Source organism: Apteryx rowi, unplaced genomic scaffold, assembly GCF_003343035.1.
Source record: "Apteryx rowi isolate R43461 unplaced genomic scaffold, aptRow1 scaffold_907, whole genome shotgun sequence".
NCBI classification, from domain to species: Eukaryota; Metazoa; Chordata; class Aves; order Apterygiformes; family Apterygidae; genus Apteryx; species Apteryx rowi.
Window position 1 is genome coordinate 66985 of NW_020451213.1, and position 20742 is coordinate 87726.

General features: G+C 37.7%; 1 protein-coding gene across 1 annotated transcript in view; it reads right to left on the minus strand.

Moving 5' to 3' along the window:
- The window catches only part of HECW2 (HECT, C2 and WW domain containing E3 ubiquitin protein ligase 2), a 118423-nt gene that overhangs the window by 27886 nt on the left and 69795 nt on the right, over positions 1-20742 (minus strand). Inside the window, exons 10-16 of the mRNA XM_026091489.1 lie at positions 19918-20068; positions 19423-19526; positions 15793-15917; positions 13639-13824; positions 8222-8356; positions 5253-5355; positions 2846-2942 (exon numbers count right to left, since the gene is read on the minus strand). Coding sequence (XP_025947274.1) covers positions 2846-2942; positions 5253-5355; positions 8222-8356; positions 13639-13824; positions 15793-15917; positions 19423-19526; positions 19918-20068 — 901 coding nt within the window. The remainder of the gene's footprint in view (positions 1-2845; positions 2943-5252; positions 5356-8221; positions 8357-13638; positions 13825-15792; positions 15918-19422; positions 19527-19917; positions 20069-20742) is intronic.

Sequence of the window (20742 nt, forward strand, 5' to 3'; positions counted from 1 at the left end):
CAAATTCAGTCTGGAAGCCCTGTTGTTTTGTTAGCACGCCATACACTGAACCAAACCCAGCATGCATTGACCTCCCACTAGCATGGCCCTAGGGTGCCCAGGGCCGGGAGCTCCGGGCAGTTCCAGAGCCTGCTCAAATTTACACTGGAGCCCAAACAGCCAGGTTTGAGGAGATACAAAGGYGGATTTCAAAATATGTCTTAGCATTTATTTCCCAGCAATACTGGGAACCAGAAGCACATTTTCTGGGTCAACAACATGACTTCTCCAGGTTACCACTGAGAGCCCTGATTTCAATGACAGTTTTTAATATATGCCTTTACCTTCTACTAAGATACAAAATATGTTTAATGTATAATAGCTGCCTCTGCCTGAGGCCTTTTATGTTATTTAACAGCCTCTCAGGTTTATCTACAGTGGTCTGCAAGGAGATTCAATCTTGGCTACATGAATAATAGTATGTGAGGTACAACTTTCTCACTCTATCATACAAATCTCTATACAACAGATTTCCCACCTGCAACATCCTTTCATCGTATGTTTTTAATAGACCCCCAACTTCTTATCATGTCTCTTCATTCTTTTTAGAAATAATAAATTATTTTAGACAGAAAATGTAAGAGATCTTTTCAAATAATCTCTGTCCTCTTCCATTTGACAAATATTGATTTTCCTCCACACCTATGCATTAGTTTTATATATATATATATATATATATAAAATATATATGCACACACACACACACTTAATATCATCATTCCACTTCAGAGGCACTGAGGTCCTCAAAGGAATAGATTATGACCAGTTGTACTGATCACTAAACCAGAAAAAGACACAAAGAATTTACAATATGTGATTTCACTTAGGTCTTAATTCATTAAGTATTTAAACAATGTAACTGGAATTTGTCTCACAATGCATCACATGGACATGGATTCCAACATCTTGGTAAATAATGGACTTAAAAGACTAGGTAGGAAAAAAGAAATTGGGATCTTTATAAAACTACAAGTGATATTACAGAAGCATCAGTTTTAGAAGAATATGGGAGAGGTACAAYGGAAAATACTTTTCCTTAATTAAATACACTAATTACAAAGACTAAGACTAGAATGGAGCCATCTGGCTTAACAGAATGGCTTCTTTGACCAATCCTACTTAATGTAAAGTAAAATTGTGTTCATTAAAATCTTCAATCATTCTGCTAAAGCAGGTAGGTTATGTCTTCATATGTCTTTGATCTATTTACAAAATAAACATACAGAAAGATACATTGTCTCCCATAACTGAAGAGTTACAGAAACCAGTATCTTTTTACTTTGGATCTCCATTTTAAATTTGCAAACCGCCTTCTCTTGAAAAGGGCTCGGCTTGTAGCGAGTTATAATTCTGTAATCAGGAAGCAAGGTTCTACAAGAAGCAGAATCTGATAATACCAACAAGTCTTTTGAACAGTCTGAACTCTAAATTGACAGAACCAACACAAAACACATGAAGAAAATAACATTCCGATTGCCATCAGAGTAAAGGAAGCCAAGTACTCTGGGGAAAGGAGAAAAGAATAATAAAACTACTATTAATCAGAAATTCAGTATACTATTTCCCAACAGATTAGTTTGCTCACATTTCAAATCAAGTCCAGTAGGATGAACTTGCTTGTACTGATATGGGTACAACATAGGAACTGCTTTGGCAGGTTGAGAACTGCAAGATTTTTATTTTCCTCCTTTTCTCTATTTTCTAGAGAGCATGAATTTTGCTACTTCATTTCAGGGCTGTCAAACAGAATTTATTTAGAGGATAAATCAAATCTCGAACACAACTTGTTAGAAAATGACACTTTGGAAAACTGCAGAGGTGGGTAGCTTGCTGAGTTTTGGGAATCTGCAGGATGCAGAGGGAAAGGGATCAATATGTAGTGCTATGAACAGGGTTCATAACCAGCCGGTATGGCTATGCATTTGAACACAGAGGACTGCATTGGCAACTCTATGCACAGGACACACCAAAATCTACATAATTAGTATGATTATGCAATCAGCAAACCAACATTTTTCAACTTTAGCGTCCAAGGAAGGTATGGGTATGTTCATTTGACTGCTGGTCTCTAATATCTGAGTTGATGGTTATTCCATCTTACTCCCAAGTGCATGAAATGAGGTGTCCTTTTGTGAGATACATTTTAAGAGAGTCCTTGCCACTTTCTGAATTTCACTTTTTCTCATTTCTAGTCTACCCATGCTGGGGAATTATAACCATCGTATAACAAGCAGAGATCATCCTTCATCAGATCTCACCATCAGATGTCATGGGACTGTGCAAAAACTGTACATAACTGTTTTTAAAATTTTGGGGAACATTAAAAATGCTGATAGACAGTGCTAATTAAGCTTACCTCCGAGGTCATTAGGTCAAGATAGGCCTTCTGTAAATACGCATTTAGAGGAAAATTACAAAACCAAATACCATTCTGCCTCTGACTGCCTCACACTCCCAGCTGAACACATACTCACATTTGGGCACATTTGCTTTGCCATTCAGCTGTCTTGGCACATTTTGAAGACATCAGCAAATCTCTTACACCAGTTGTTGCAAACTTTTTCTTGTAGGTACCTTCATTTTGTAGTATGACATTACTTCTGTTCTCCTAAATCTTATTTCAGGGAGTTGTACAGAAATACAATGAAGAACTATTTCCCACAACTTATGAATAAATTTGTTTCTCACTGACCAAAATTCTACATAGCTATCTGTTATGTTCTACTCCTAACTTTAACAGAAGAAACTACTTCTAATCAGCATTTTGTACTGAGGTGGGAATAAGAGACTCCACTAATTTTATTACCTGAGTGAGTGATTCCTGGTAAGGTCTGGTTGACGTTCTTGTAGAATTTCAAAGATATTGGGCTGCCGCAAAAATGCAACAATCTTGTCATTGTAAGCTGAAAATATCAACAAAAATATCTTCTGAAACAAGGATGTACAGGACAAGATTGCATTTCTTCTGAATTTTGAGCAATAATGACAGCAAACTTCATCTTCACATTTATTAGTTTATCAATACTGTGTTAATACATTTTTCATCTAAGGATACTGATACTACTATCATTTGGGGGTCCTGCTTTGTGATTAGGAACCAAATCTGATTATGACACACCTTTCTCACTGTTAACAGTGCCAGTTTTGTTAGGAATTTAGATAATATTTTATCACTCATACTCTCTCAGCTAAAGTCAAACTAGAGTATTAATTCCTAGAATAAAACTCTGAGGACCTTTTGTTTCCACTGCACTGCACCACGTTCAGTCATATAACACCAACGCAAAAGGTTGGTGATACAAAGGATGTGAAACATCGTTTACTCTGTATTCTCCTAAATCACACCACCAATTAGAGCAATGGAGAGTCCAATATCTTGCTTTATAGTGATGTGTTCAACAAGGTTCTTTCTCACCTACCTTTAGCATCCCCTTCCAGCCTCTTTGGTCTCCCTGTAATCTCCATAAACCCTACCAGAGGGAAGAATCATCTCACATGAGTGACTAGTTTTAAATCGATGAACTGCCCTCTGGAGGTGTCTGTCTGACTGCACTAGTGGGAGATCAGATTAGGCACCTAATTTAGAGATTGATGATTTAAGTGTCATTCATCTCATCATTTGTGTGTTATTTTAGACTTACAGAGCTAGACAAGGCTACAAGATGACTATACACTTAGACATTATAAAGTTATGTGCTCTACATAGGGTAAACATGTGAATGTTTTTAATCTCCTCTGAGAAGTGACGAACTTTTGGTTTTATTCTTATTAAGCTTCAAAGAGGCAGTGCATTCAAATGCATGGCTGTACATCCAGGCTCCACCCTTAAACCATACAGGCTTGCCTGCTTACCGTAAATTCAGCTGCTAGGGGGGATGTGGCTTTCTGAGACTTTGACAGGATGTATATTCAGGCCAGTTACGTCATGTTAGTGGTAAAGTTCACTTTATTTGTGGGTTTAAGAAATATTCAAAACTTAATTAATGTTACTCCTTTTCCCCTTTGTAACTTTGCAAAAATGGGAATGAAATGATTAAAGAATTCATGGTTTGCTGTTAAAATTCACTGTCAAATTATATTACATAAGGAGAAAACATATTCCTGGTACTACAATGTAATATAGTTTCCCTGTTCAATTACATCTATACTCTCTTTCTCAGAATTTTAATGTCACTTCAAAACACAACATATGACTCTCCTCATCTTAGGCATTTATTTAACAAACACCATTCAGACAGCTGAACATATCTCTCACGATATAAGCATTTCCACTGTTGACAGACAGCCAATTGATATTTTGAAAAGTTTCTGAGGTATGAACAGCGAGCAGGTACCATAAGGAAGTAGGTTGAAGCCATTCACGAAGCTTCAAAAAAATCTCTGATTAATGCTACAGTCAGAATTAGTAAAAAAAACTATTAAAATATAATAGGCAAGAAGTGTCCTAGTTTTTACTTATTGTCACTTTTTCAAATACATTTTATCTGTATATTCATTTCTCTAAAGTGATTCCAGGACTCACTCAGCATTTGTGTCCAGTCCACTGTCAACCATCAAGCAATCACCGGAAACACCCCTGTTCAAATTCTCACCAATTACTGAGCCTGCAGTGCACGCACACCATGCCCATGGCAAGGGGAAAGATTTAAATCAGCAGAGATTTTCAAGTAAACACACCACAGAACAGAGAAGCAGTTATAGTCAGTCAGATTAGTTATCTTGATTTTGCACAATGTGACAGCTGTTAGAATCAGTAAGCTGAATTCTCTTCTTGGTGGCACAGAAGTCAGTAAGTTTTTGTGCACATAACTGAGAACAGAATTTAAGCTAATGACTAATTACAAGCTGATTAACACTTTCTGTGATCCTGCCAAAATAGATGCTCAGAAGTTGCACAGAATCACTGGGAATACAGAGTCCGATTAGGACAGAACTTGAGTCAATGGCTTCAACTCTTTGTCACCTCTTACAGTAGGTAAATTAGGGAGTTCAGTACAGGGAGAATTTTTACCTCGGTTATTCGATTCTGCATAGAAGCTTTTCAGTATTTTTCCTGTGGGTTGCAACTGTACAATAGGGAAATGCTGACGGACAGAATTAGTTATAACAAATGATAACTTCCACCCACCTCAAGCAACAGAAAAACCCAACCACTGACATGACAAATTCAGTCACCGAGTACTTCTCTGAAAAGAGCCCAAATGCTGACGTACCCACTGGAACCATGTCCTGGTACTGAGCTCTGCTGACTGTATTAAATGTGCTAGATGGTCTTGGTAAAACTGGTGGTCCTGAATGACGGGAGTCCTCTCCAACCTGAAAAGGTACACATAACCACAATGAATGTCTCCATGTCAGCAAATCACTTAAGTACAAATAAGTAAGAACTCATATAGCTTAAACTTAAGCATGCTCATGAATGTTTTGCTGAATAACTATTCCAAGTAACCATAGCTGCAGGGATCATCTGTATTGTGTGAGAGTTATCACTGAAACATTATCTAGTATATTGTGCCTATTAATATAAAGAAGCAAAACAGGCTCATTCCAAGTTTGTTGCTATTTTTGAATAATAGTCCCATTCTGAAAAGTAACTCATTCTCTAAAAGTTCAAACTGGGATTCAGAGGGTATTTTTATGCTTTGTGTACATCTTTATCCATATCAAAGGTTCTGAAGAACAAATTCTGCTTCCTTTATTAGCACCATAACTTTTATTACCTCTGTGCATGAATGGAATTTCCCTAATTTTAAAATGGAAACAATTCTGTGGCTGAAGCAGAAGGATAAAGTAGTCAGTTCACATTCAGTCCAAAGCTGGAAAAAATGCGTTTCTTACCATCACTCAGGAGAACAGATATGATTTTTTTTGTGTTTACCTTTTGGGAGTAAAAAAATGTTATACATGAACATTTTTTACAGTAAAACCACAATGTAAAATCATTCCCAGTAGTACTTGTGATGTCAGGGCAACTGCCACAATTTTCTGTATGTTGACGCTTCAGTCCTTTCTACAGTGTGGGTATTTTGTATTTTAACTATATAGAGCATTTGTTCAACCTCTTTTTCACCTTGYTGGACCCTTAGGTTTATTTCTCAATACCTGTGGCCACATATAATGGTTAGCATTTGAACTACATTTCCAAAACCTAACTCCAAAAGATGAAATAATATAAAGGTTTTGTTAAATCTAGTCTCTGAAACCACAAAGAAGCAAAAGTCCTGAGATACCTTGCAAGATCTTTGTGCTCTCTGATAATATTCTCTTAGAAAAATGAAAAACTATTTCCTGTAAGCACTGTGCTGGAAAAGGAATGCCATCGTTATTAGCTCCAGCTTCAAGCTGCAGTTCAGCTTTAGCTAAAAGGCATTCCTTACAATGGTTAATGTTTGCTTTAGAGCATCCCCCTGTAAAGACTGGGTCACTGGTTTCAAAACATCAAAGTTTGTGGCTACACAAATCCAAATAAAGTATTCTGAGAATTTGTCTTCATTACATATTCACCTTTCTACAATAACATACAGCGCCTTGATGCAATAGTTTAAAAATAGAAAAAATAGCTGTAAATATGCAATGTTTAAGTCATAAGGGTAGACGAAAAAGCGATGCTCAGATTCATACATATGCATATAAATGGCATTTACATCATTAATCCCAGAATGGGAATACTGTATTGAATTGCTAGGTTCGAGATTCCTATCTGGAATTACACTTTTATTCAAAATCATTTTACAATTGTAATAATAGCAAAGTATTTTTAAATTACCATGCAAAAACATTGTTTAAAGAATTCCATATACCTAGATGGAGTGGGAAATTTAGACAGATAATCAGCACTGTGTATATGCAATACATGTAACACCTTCCTGTAGGATAAACTGTACTTATGTTGCAGTATTGACAACTTCAGCAGCACAGTTCACATGAATATCTCTGTTGTGAGGTGTGAGCTTTTGCACACTATTTACAGAAAGATAATCTGAGCATGTATTTGGTAAAGTTAAGAAAAACAATTTATTCCCGCTCTCTTATGAATCAACCACAACAGAAATACTTGTTTTACCGAAGAGCTAAATAGCTATATAAAGACACTTTTAGCTGTCCCGCTTGTTGCAGGATATCAATGCCTTCACCACAAAACCAGACTGCTAGGAAATGCTATTTAAAATCCTTTGTAAAAAATACCTGGGGGGAGGGGAAGTAACCAGGGCAACTAAGCTATAGTCATACAGGATATGACAAGGTGTGCAACTGGTGGTATGACAGTTGCTGCAGCTCAGCAGAAGTCCTGTTAGACAAGTGGCAAGGAAGATTCATGCTTGCTCTGAAACAGGCCTCTGGCAGAAATTCATCTGCCATGACATTGAGCTATAGATAGCATAAATCAGAGCATCTTTCTAGCCATTCTCACCTATATTAAGTGTAACTTCTATCATGGGATAGCCCTCCTCTGAAAGACTGAAAAGATAACTTACAGCCAACAGCGTGGAGGTTAAATGAAGTACTACTGAAATTTGAGTCACTGTACATACGCTTGCCCAGGAGTAAAAAGAAGTTACAACAATGTGAAAATTGCTGGTAAAAATGGTCCACAGTTGTAGGCTATATCATTAGAGGTCACAGTGATATATCAAAGAAATAGTGTTTTCCATGTGTTTCCATTTAGAAAGTACAGATGTAATGCATACATACGTATGTACATACACACAACAGTGTGATTATCTGTTGCATGTGGTAACACGGGGTTTTTTTATATTTATTCAGAAAGTTACACATCTAGATGTATATATGTACGCACTTCTGTTTGCAGAATTGTATCACCATATTTGGTAGACATCATGCTAGTCAGTAAGTATTCTGACAGTGAACAACAGGATACGGGTATTTGTAATCTGTAATCAGATGCTCTCCTGTGGTTAAATAGGCTTACTGCAAATTAACAGTAAGAGAAATCCCTGTCCAATATCTTTCTTCTCAAAYTGTATCTTTCAAAAAAAGCAATGAGGTTCCTGGCTAGCAAATAATAAAGAATGAATATTTATGGGTGAGTACCATACACCTGCAGAACACAATCATACTCCTCACAACATAACAAAATTGGAATAATGAAATGGAATAATGTGAAACAGGATAATTCTAAAAAGCACGTGGTTCCAGCAGCAAAGGGGCAGATCAAACTTACCTCCCCAGCACTGTGGCTGCGTTGTCTAGTTAAGTGCTGCCGATGGACTAATGCACTAGTGGGCCTGCTGCTCTGCAAGGGAAGCCGGGGGTCAATGAATGTGGTGGTTCGGGAATTGTGATCAACAAAGAAGGCCTAGAGAAACAGAATGAAGAGAGAATTTATAGTCAATACTTCACGACACAAAAGTACTGAACCACCCTAGAGCATGCGTCCGAGGTGTACCTATATTCAGAATCCAGGTTTCAGTCACTGATATGAGACTTTGGGAAATCTTTTCACATTACTGTGGCTCACATTTCCTTTCGGCAGAATAGGGATAGCATTTTTCCATCTCACTAGAGGGACAAAGTCTTTAATACCTCACTTCATTCACGCCTACAAAGCACTTTGAAATTCTCAGATGACAAGCAGCAGAAGTAGGAAGTTTTATTATGACTGTCAAGAAGAGAAGACTTTAACAGTTAATAAAAGTCATCCTGGTGTTTTCTCCTGTTCATTTCCTTATAAATATCTAAGAAGATCTCCCTTAGTGGCAGAAACATTCCCCTTTGTAAACCTCTTATTGTATAATTACAAACACCACCGGGTGTGTATGTCAAGTATATGATTGCATTCTGTGACACACTGCAACTACAGGCTTAAAGGCATTTTTATCATCCTCCTGATACAACTCTTCTAAGTTCATTAACCTAAAAAATAGCCCATTTAGGACACAAAGAAGATGGCAACAAAAACATTTAAAGCAGACAATTGGGCTCTTCAGTGAGAACTACCACATGCTGGCTGGTCAGCCATTTGCTGAACAAGGTCACGGGAGCATACATCCTGAAAATTGAAAACCTCATACATTTCAGTCCAATTTTAACCAAAAAAACATTCTAAGCCCTGAGATTTAAACTTGCTTCAGTGTTAGTGTTGCACGTGGAAACCAGTTCCTTTCTATTTTAACACACTTTTGTTTTTTCAGTCACAATGCTGGAAACGTGGAAGTGGCAAGAAAGACCCAGGTTTTGAGTAGGACGGTTACAGGAAAGTGACATCTGGTTTGAGGAATTGAAGAAGCTGGACCAGCAGAGAGGTTGCTGGGGACTGCTGGAGCCATTTCTAAGTTTTGATACTACTGAGGTGCTTGGACCACAGTTTCATAAACAATTTAGTCCTGCAGTGTCAGCAAAAGAAACAATCCCATCTTCCCCAGCCTGACCACTTGTTTCATCCCTTGTGCCCCCTTCCTGTCTTCTGCTGGCACAAGTGTTTGTGTAGCCATGCAGGGAACCCAGTCGGGGAACAGGTCCAGGCTGAAATCACTCTCTTTTTGTCGTTTCCCTATTTGTTCCTCTGACCTCAGGCCGCCCGCCAGGGACAAGAGGAGAGCAGGACTGGCTCTCTTCGCAGCAGTGCCAGCTTATAGCACRCAGGAAACCACTGTTTCAGACCGCTTGCTAGAGCCGGATCAGGCAACCAGAGACAGTGGAACTCTTCTGACTGCTGTGAAGGTAGGGAGACAGACCAGTGCGCCATCCTACAAAGCAGCTAAACATCATTATCTGTTGTGGTGGGAGAAAACGTTAATGTTTCCATTTCCCAAAGGAGAACCATATGGAGCTGCAAACTGTGGCAGGTGCCTGGCTGGGAGGCAGAAGGGATACCAAAGCTGCAAAAGCTTAGGAAAATGTGAGGAGAGGCCAGTAAGCCTCCTACAGCATTAAGAGCTGCCCACCATAACCTGTGCATACAGTTGAGGCCCACACTACCTGACCCGAAAAGGAAGAACTCTGTGTTATCTTCTGCTGAAATACTACAGATATTTAAGTGAAGGGTAATGTTTCACAGTTCATAAACCAAAAAGTGCATTCAATAATTGCAATTTTAATTGTAATATTTGAGCCTGATCCAGGATGCAATCACCTTGACAAATAATGATGTCACCTGCAACACAAGTATACATGTTAGAAAATGTGAAAGCAGAATGAAAGTCTATTTGAAATTTCAATTTGGGGCTTTGCAAATGGCTGGAAGAAGCTGCTAGAATGGATCCAGGCTTGTTGAAATTTTTGCTCCTGTTTAATAGGTTTATTTCATTTGTGAGCAAGTAGTCAGTATGCTTTGTAAGTTCCTGTATCTACTATTTTATCTAGTCCAGTCTACCTATATTTACAAGAAGTGAAAAAATTTCATCAAAACAAAGGTTGACTTCATTAAGTCAACATTATACAGCAAAATTATTCAGGAAAAAATTATCAATAAATAAAAACAATGATTCAATAAAGAAAAAGGAATACTTAGAGTTGCATTACACAGTTCTTTGAGTCAATGCACCAATTTAATACTGCATGTAGTGCTCTTTGGCTTTACAGTTAAACAAACAGCTAAGCTGAAACACTAAGTTAAAGACAATCATGTCTTATTAAACATGAACGCTTGAAGGCCAGCTAGTAGCAGTCTACTTTAAAATAAAGCATAGATTACTATTTTGAAGCTTCACTGAAGATAATCATTGCAGCTTCAAGGCTTTGGGCTAATCTGGACATTGACACACAGCTGGGAATACACTGTAGCTCACACTCTGCTTTCAAAAAAAATCTTCTCATAATTCCTATCTAGCTACAATTCGTAAATCCATGATGCTTGAAGAGACGGACAAAATATGGGCAGGGTCAAAACTACAGTTAGACCATTAAACATGATAGTTGCCTAAGCTATCTTTCCAATTACAGTCTGTGAAGCTTGTCAAAATATCTTTTCTTCCTATTCAATACGTTAATAAACTATTACAACTTTATGGTTAAAGAAAAAAGAAGGAAAAAAAAGCCCTATGATAAGTTATTATTTGCTTGCACATCTTGCAGAGGTCTAATTAAGATCAGGGACATATCTAGCCTGTGTGACGCTTCCTGCCATCACCTTTCCCAAAAGCTCTCAGCCTCCTTGTGGTCAGTGACGGGCAAAGGTTCGTCTGTAATGCCAACCAGAAAATCCATTCTAGATATCTAGATCTTGAGGGAGAACTGCGTGCCAAACATTTTAATCCTCTGAAGGGGCAATACATGGAGGAGCCAGAGAACAGTGGGCAACTGGGCTTTGCTATGCAGCTTTGAAGGGCATTCAGTGGTGGGCAGTCCCCGGCTGACCAGGGAAGACAGCCTGCAAAGAGGACAAGCTACCAGAACTGTATGGACAGTGGGGAGGATCACGTCCAGGAACCACATACTTAAAGCACTCAGTGGCTTCAGAGAAAAACTCACACTACCGAGTGATCAAAACATCACATGACAAGAAGCGACTGACACACAATTAGGTCATACATATTTTGATTATATACCTTTTGATAAGATGTACATTTAGCAGTTTGATAAGGAAGACGCATAAAAGTATGTATCCCTAGCAAAAAATTCCTCATCCTTGATTCAGAGCCAGAAATTTCAGAGCGAGTTATACTAAAAAAATTCAATAATTGAAGTATAGTTTATCATAAATCATGTGGAGAGGAGATGCATTGCTTTTAATAGTCASTGTAGCTTATATTTAAAGATAAAGGCAGATGAAAACTTAGAGACTTGACTACTTCTCAGTGCTGCATAAGGGTCAGGACAATTACCGTTCCTTGTGAGCAAGAGCAAGGACATCCTACTACAATAAACTCAGAAAAGTAACTGAAAACCTTGTCTCAGCAGCCTCAGTAGCCAGGGAGAGGAGATATAATCATATATTGTGGCAGGGCTAATTTCTACTTGCCTCTTTTTAGCCTACACTTCGATAAAGGCAGGTTCACTTTTGGTTTGGTCTCATCAAATGCTGGCTTCATCATTTACTGGCCATCATCTCTCTCGTGTGCTGAATAAGCTTTCCTACTGGCCACAAGTGCTACTTCTGAGAAAGACAATTCAACATAATGAGAATGAACAATACTGAGCATAATTCAAAGTGAAGAAATCCCAAGGGGATTTATTCAGTGATTCCTCTTGGTTATCAATGTTATTGTAACATAACTGTTACCAAATACCACACCAGAAATCTAGAGGTTTAGTTCTCTCTATGGAGCACCTATTAAAGTCAATTGAAATTAATGTATTCTTCAGGAGAAAACTGGGCCTCGAGGAACCGAACAGAAAAGGATGATTTAGAACAGAAAAGAGTGAGAGAGGCAAATAACAAGGTTACTATAATTGCATACCTCTAATCTTGTTTACAATGAAAAAACGCAGTGCTTTCCAAAGTTAATAAATTCAAGAAAACAACCCTCAAGCACATTTTCTAGCCCTTCAGTTTAGAATTTGTCCGTAATCTTCTCAGGCATCAAGATCATTATTTATATGAACATTCACATCTAAGCCTACCAAGACTGATAAATATAAGAACTGACAGACTTAATGTGCCTAAAGTCTTAATTAGGACTTCTCACACAACTGATAGCCTTATCTCTTCCTCACATACTAATCATGGTCTATTTTTAACCTTCCTATTTTCTGCAAAGAAAATCATATTCTAGATAGCAAAGTTACATTAGTTTAAAGTTGCATTAAAATTACATTCCCAATGTAAAACTTAATTTGTCAGTTAATGTCTTTTTATTTTAAAATATTTTCTTACAACTTCTACACTGATCTATAATTATCTGTTTTGAAAACCAGCACAGCTTGCAACTATTCAAGATCTCTACTATTTAATGAAACTTGCTACACACAGTTTCTTTCCTRTGAGCCAACACATAAGCAAAGTGGCCATCCCTAGAGCTATCGCGGTCTTAGTTCATCCATCTCATCTCAGAAGCTGAAAGACAGTGGATCTACTTAGCATTTGGATGGAGGACTAACCTGGGAAAACTGGTAGCTATTAAAGAAGAAAAAAAAAAGGAAACATTGCATGCTAATAAATTCCACTCAAGAGGCTGAAGAAGGGAAAAAAAAAAAGCTCTAAGGAAAAGCTCGACAATTATCAACAATTAAACAGGAAGCAAATTGCTCAGCAATATCCAAACAAAATTCTATAGAAAATACTTTAATAACTTTACATCTAAATTCTCTTCCAAGTACACAGGCAAAACTCCAAAGAACTTCACAGAACTGCCTATATTTACAGAAGAGAGAATTCTTCTTTTCAAAAGAAGTTTTAAACATCCAGGGGAATCAAAGCAACTTATTTCACAGTAAAAAGACTAAAGATTTTCTAGCAATCTTCCTTGTAATGTTTAATATTCACTTATCAGTCTCCTTCCCTTTTCAAATAACACTCTGTTGGCACAGATGAGAAATTCCGTTCTTTGTTGGGCAAAGGAAGGGGAACAGGATGTGTACCTTGCGCAGGTGGAGAACTACATGCACTTATGCTCTTGTTAAGAGCAACCAGCTCAGCTCTGACATTGCAATAYTCAAGATCAAACACTGAACAAAGAGCTGCACATCTAGTCCAGTTACCTTGCCCTGATGGTCATGTTTCATTTCCCAGCCTCTCGGTAGCTCCAGCTGCTTGTTAGCAAACATGTTGAGGAAGCCCACCAAATCACGATTATGCTGGTAGCGTTCAAAGTGGTGGGTGTCCCGCCGGACTTTGGTGATCATGTGCTTCAAACACGTGTTATTTGTAAACATGCGGTAGGCACTCTGAAAAATCCATAATAAAAGTCAATAATTTTACAAGATAAAATATGACATAAAAAAGCCATCAGCCCAGCAGTTCTATCTGTGTGATGGGACACATTCTGATAAATAGATAATAATTTAAGTTCCATTCAAGGAAAGCAGTAAAGCAGGTACATTGCTTTCAGGAAACTGGGAGTGATCAATATGACCACAGCAATAAAAAGAGACCCACTGAATTTGGAAGGTGTTGAATTTTAGCCAGAAGTAGTTGCACTGAAGTCAATGGGGCTGCCCACATGTTTAAAATGATGCATACATTTTACTGATATCCTGATCTGGGGCACTGATAAGTAGGTAAGTAGACAGTCATGTGAAAAAAGAGAAAATAAGCACTTTCTGAGTAAATTCCTCCCATTATACTTTATGCTTTCAGACCTGTTTTGCATTAAAAAGAATCATCTGTTCTTGTTACTATGAAAGGCAATCTTTCCAATGTAAAAAAATAACCTAATTATCTATAAAACCTTAAAAATCCTTTTGACTAAACCACAGCAGTATGAAAAAATCTGTCCTCGTTCTGAGGTTTTGAGATGAGTGCAGTATTTTTCTTTTTTTTTTTTCTTTCCTTTTTTTTTCCTTGCTTGAGATATATGAACTTCCATTACTGAATCACTTCAACAAAGTTTGAAACATCGTTTCAGATTCCACTTACCACACTCTTGTCACTGGGACTGTGAGGCATTCTATACCAYTAAAATTGCTTAAAAAGTAGAGATTTCACAGCTATTCTCTAAATTCTGGAATAAGTAGGCAAACACAGCCACGGAACACAGCAACAAAGATGCTAAGTTTTTTTGCTGGCACATGTATGTGCCTATCAAACTCATCAAAAAATCTGCATAAATATTGTTTCCACCCATTGATTTATCAAAAAAAAATTATAATTGCATGTCCACTTGTAGCTTATCTAATAAAATTAAAATAAGAGATTAAAAGGAGAGCACAGAGGAATAGGGAAAACTTTAAATAGAAAGGGAAAGTAACCTCCTCAAAAAAAAAAAAAAANAAAAAAAAAAAAAAAAAACACAACCCAAAACAACCCCCAAACCCACAGCCAACCCAAAACCAGGTCTGTGTCTCAGGATGAGCAGTGGAGTCCTGACAGGGACGAAGACTCAGGCCCTCCTACTGCGCTGTGCCGCTACTCTCTCTGTGCCCTCCCCTCTTCCCCCTGGCCAGAGGTCTTAGCTACTTCTGCACTACTTTACGTATTAAATATAAAGCTGTACAGGCCAAGTAGAATTATTCAGAAACACACAAGCATACATACATATCAAAACTAAACTACCAGCGATCGGTAGTTTAAAAAACACTGAATTATTAACAAGTGTGCTTGCAGATAACATATTACTCATTTCACTACAACTTTTTACACTGTAAACCCTGCTATGGCAGAGGAAAATGGATGTTGAAACAAATAACTATGTAGGAAGGAAGACTGAAGAACAGGGAAAAACGGAAAAAATAAATATTAAGATATCTTTTTATTCAATGATCTCTAATGTATTTAGATATAAAACAGGCAAATTTGAGGGTACAAAACATCTCATGAGCAGCAAAGTGACCTTAAAAAATAGTTATCACCTTCATTCTCAGAATTGTCCCTGACTCTCTGCAGCAGACAGTTAAGAAAGCCATTCCTTCAAGAAACAGAAGAGTTTAGTATCACAAGAAAGATGAAGAGCTGAGTCAAAAATAAAAGCTGTAGAAGCTGTAACACCAGCTGGGACACCTCTGATAGTCCATCAACTGCAAGGAATGCTGATGAGCATTTTAATTCAGCCAGCCTCTCTATATACCACCAAATATCTTAGTATCAAACACAGAAATATCTTTGTATATAAGACATCCATATTTATAAACACACACACACACACACACACACACATATATATAAGAGAGGCTTTCGTCTGTGCATGCTGTACTCACAGGGTTTGAATGCAGCACTGTAAAGAACTCGGGGCTGATCAGGAATTTCACAGGGGGAGACTGGAGCAATAAACTAAGTCTGGACCTGGAGGTAGAGTGAGGCAGCACATTCTCTCTTCGAAAATCTAACAGCAAAGTGAATGACAAAGACTTCCAGTAATAATCGTTAACAAAACATCATTGCAAACAACTATACTGATTTCAATCAGACAAGCAAGAAAATCACTGGGTATACATTTATATCAGACTTATTAAGTATACTCCACAAGTGTATTGGAAATTCTTCTAACATAGCACTGAAGTTCCTGAAAATACAGGATTCATGAGTTTAATAACATTCATTCGTTGCTTTTGGTCTTCAAATATTAAAAATAAATTAATTCCTAATTACTTGGGATACCAAACACATCTGTGCATAGAATGTGAGAAGGTACCTGTGGCAACTCTGTACTTGCTGTATTGTAGCTGTACACAGACAATAGTATTTTTAAATGCTGACCAATGCATATAAAAGTCATTGCACATTTAAAAGTATTTCCTTCCTCCTTTTAAGAAAGGCAAATCACTGCTAGCAACACAGCCCTGATCCTGATACAGTATTTAATCAGCTTACACAAGTAAGAAAAGGGTTGCCAAGGAGTACCTCTGTTTCAACTTTCAGTAAATATTTGGGTCCTCTYGTAGCAACTGTTGAAGGGCACTGACTTTTCAACAGTATCAGGAACTGAAACTATATTAAAAGCGTGAAATTCACTACAGTGTTAAAACTATCCCACCAAACTATGAAAATCTACAGGATATTTGGATGCATCTGTTAAAGTAAATAAAAATTTGTACATTCAGACTAGCTGTTCAGGGATTTTACTCCAAAGTGCATGCCACCTTCTACATTTCGTAGGTTCTGCATTTTACATATCACAGTATTTGTATGTTTCTCCATCAGCTTCAGTCTCACTATTAATTAATGCCAAATGAGCATTAATTATGTAGAACACAGCTACCATGGATATAACAAAACAATAATCCACAGGCAGAGAAAGAGAAAGGAAAAGAGAGACTGTGAATTAGTCTCTAACCTGATGGAAAAAAGAGAATGAAAAAGAAAAAAAAAAGAAAACAGAGAAAGAAGAGTGAAATGTTAAACATGGATTGGTAAAGATGATAGAAAAAAGTGGGATGGGGGAAGTAAGTATGCTATTTGAGATGAATGACATTCTAAGCATTAAACAAAATCAGAAAATGGAAGAATAATGAAGAAAAGTAAATGAAAAAGAGGATTTTTAGAGCCACTTCTCCTATGATACAGCCCCCAAACCTCCCATATGCAGCATGTCTACGGAGTGACAGTGATAGAGCATACAGAGCCCTGAAGCTCTGCCTGAATTCTCGGGCTGGGAGTGTCTTGCAGCTCCTGGGAGCAGGCATGTGTTGCAGTTGCATTCCAGCTCTATATACCAATCACTTCTCACACCCTGCTTTGGAAAGAAGCTGTGGCATGCTGCAGAWAGCTCCACTATCATAGTCTGGGTAACCTGGAAACCAGACTATGTCTTCAGATAGGTTTGTCCAGCAGTTTAGAGGCTTCTGAATTTGATTTATGAGAGCCTTATTCAGCTGAACGTGCTGATAAGGGTTTAGTCTGATCACAAGTCCTTCAGTGACTCGAAACTCAAGAAAGAGTAGCATTGCATGGGTATGAGGTTAACTTAGGAAGGAGGGTTATAAGAGAATATCAAGAGAACCTGGAGACAAAGTCAAAGCACAGAACAAGACTTGACTACACAAAGGACTGGATGGGTAACAAATTACCTTTATACATATATTAGTAAGTTAGTGGTAAGAAGGTGACCACAGAAAGAACTGCTTAGCAAGAGAAAAAAGTAGTAATGAGGCTGAACTCATTTAATAAAAAAAGAAAAAAAATTTTTTCCCCTTATATCTTCATTCAAAAGGTTAACACTGATCAGACAACCACAACAACTAAACAGCAAGAGAAGAAAGAGAACTCAGGCTAGAATAGGTAAAGAGCAAGTTAAAGACTGTTGTGTAAATCAGAGATTTTCAAACCCTTTGGGCCTGACAAAGTATACTCTAGAATACTTATGAAACTAGGCGAAACCATCTCAGAGAGATCAATGGTTATTTCTGAGATCTGAAAAGGATAAATATTACATCTATCTTTAAGAATAGGTAAAAGAAAGATGAAGGAAACTAAAGACAAGTCAGCATATATTCTGTTCCCACACAGACACAAACAAATTATCAAACTATTTAATGCACTCAGAAGACAGAAAGGTAGAAAAACAAAAAAAAAAAAATCAGGTTTTCTGAAGAATAAATCATAGCAAACTAATATAATTCTCTTCTACTGTGGGAAGTGGTCAGAAGGCCATACATTTTGGTATTAATAAGGCCTTTAATGCTGTTTTACCTGATATTCTCATAATCATGCTGGGGGAGAAAATTATCTAAATAGATGAAACTACCGGGATAGAGGTATGCAGCAGTTTGTGAAACTGCACTGAATAGTAGTTATGAGTTATTCCTGCCAAATAGAAAGGGTACACCAAATGCTGTTCCACTGAGACCTACCTAGGTCTGCTCCAATTTCTGCATTCTCATTAACAAATGGATAAAGACGACAAAATGTGCAGATGATACCAAGTAGAAGAAGCTGAAGCACTTGGAGGGTAGGATTAATATTCAAAACCATAGTGACAAACTAGAAAAGTGCAAAGACCTGCATGCAGGTACGGATAATCAACTGCACAAACACAAGATGAAAAACAGACATCTAAGGTGAAGAACTGTACAAAAGGGTCTGAGCCTGATTTTAGTGGATCAAAGACTGAACACTTATAATTAGTGTCAAACTATCAGAAAAAAAGTAATAATTATATAGGAATGTGTAAGAAAGAGTGTTGTACATAAGACACATGAAGTAAAATTTACAGTCTCCTCAGTGCAATACAGCTGTAGCTTTATTTAATTTTCTGAAATATCCTTCAGGAGCTGTGGACCAACTGAAGACTGTCCTGGGTAGACCAACAAAATAATCAGAGATCTGAAGACATAACACATGAGGAAAAAACAGGAAGGAATAGATTTAAGAATACCTTTTAAGAGAAAGGATAGTAGATTGACTAATGGGGTTAAAGAATGTGAATTATTTGGATGCACAAAGAAGGAAAAGGAGATTTCAGTTTAAGGACAGGTTAGACAACATTTCCCAATAGGATGAGCTATACCTAAACCATACGTACAGCAAGGAGATAAAACAGATGACTGCCCAAAGTCTTTTCTAGTCCTATATTCTACAACTCCGAAATGCAATAGCAGATTCAAAACATCTGTAGCCCAGACCGCACAATTTTTATACTCCTCCTCTGCAACTGTCCTGCCTATATTTTCACCCAGTCAGATACTGACAGAAAAAAGCTCCAAATCTCACGTTCATCCCTTCAGCATCTCAAACAGGCTGAGCCATAATCTTCAAAAGTTAGACAGCAATGAAAGCAAACAGTGACACAGATTTTCAGGAGCTGAAAGTAGGTTCTGCCTTACATCATTCTCACTAAACCATCCACAAGTTGAGTGCTCCCTTCAGAGTGGGAAAAATTTTTTTTTTACCTGCATTAGAATGGTGAAAGTCTGTTTCCTCTCCAGCTCCATCCATGGCATTTGTGTGCTCTTCAGGCCTGTCATTAGTCATTGTTCTTCGGATGCTCTGGTACCTAGGGTTGGAAGACTGGACTTTATATATATAGTGTATGGTACCTATGATCCAATTCTGGCTCCAGGGGACTCTAATAATGAAGTTAGGCTTGCCTAACTCTTTTCTCCCATATAGGTTAATATACATTAATCTCCCTAATTTCTGCATTAATAGCCTTTTGTGGTCTGAATTTCTGACAACCATTATCAGTTTTTGTTAGCCACATAGCTGTTGAACACAGGTGGAATAAGAACACTTTAGAAGCCAACATGCAAACTAAAAAGGACAGACTCAAAAATACATATGGCCAGCTGCAGTAGCAACTGGGACCCAGTCTGCATACTCAATTGTACAATGGGGAACATAGTTTTGTAACCACACAATTCACAAGCAACAACAGTAAATCTTACCGGCGATTCAGCTGTTCCATTTGCTGGATGGAATTTGACCTCTGGAGAATCTGCGGGGCTGGGGGGGCTGTGGGTCGCTGCCACGTTGTTGTCCTGTTCACGTGGTCCACATAAAAAATCCGTCCATGGCTGTCAATTCGAGCCTCCCAGTCTGAATAGCAATAAAATACTGTGAATCACAGAGGGGTTGGGGCTTATATATTTACGTTTTTAGCTTTGTTGCTTTTGTAACTGAATCTACGGTTCCAGGTTTCTATTTCTCTTCTAGAGGATGATTTCAGCACAGAACTTTCTCACTGAAGAGTTAAGAAACACTGCTTTTCCCTGATTTTATCCCATAAATCAAATCCCCCATCACAGGTAGTTTCTATGGAATACACATCTAATAGAATATAGAAATAAATAGAAATGATCCCCCACCAAGCAGTGATTGTCCTAGAAAAAACAATTCAGGATACTTGGTTTTATTCTCTTGGCCTAAATTATGCCAAGACAATCTCTGAGGCTTATCCCAGTGCAGAAGGCCAATGGCTAAATACCAAAAAACTTGCAAAGCTTTACACTTGCCATTGTTTTTCTCAGCTAACAGTAACAATAATAAAACAGATTCCAGTGCTTCTCTTAGATGCTGCATGTACCTACTTTAAAGGTAAGCAGATCTGTCAAAGAAGATAGAAAATTTTAATGATCATACACTTTCATATACTAAATGCACATTCTAGAATTGCAGCTTCTGCAAACATAGCAAATTCGACCTTTTCAAATTCAAATTGCAAGTGGTAGCTATAATGGTGTCCACCAGTTTTGAAAAACAAAGTACAGATA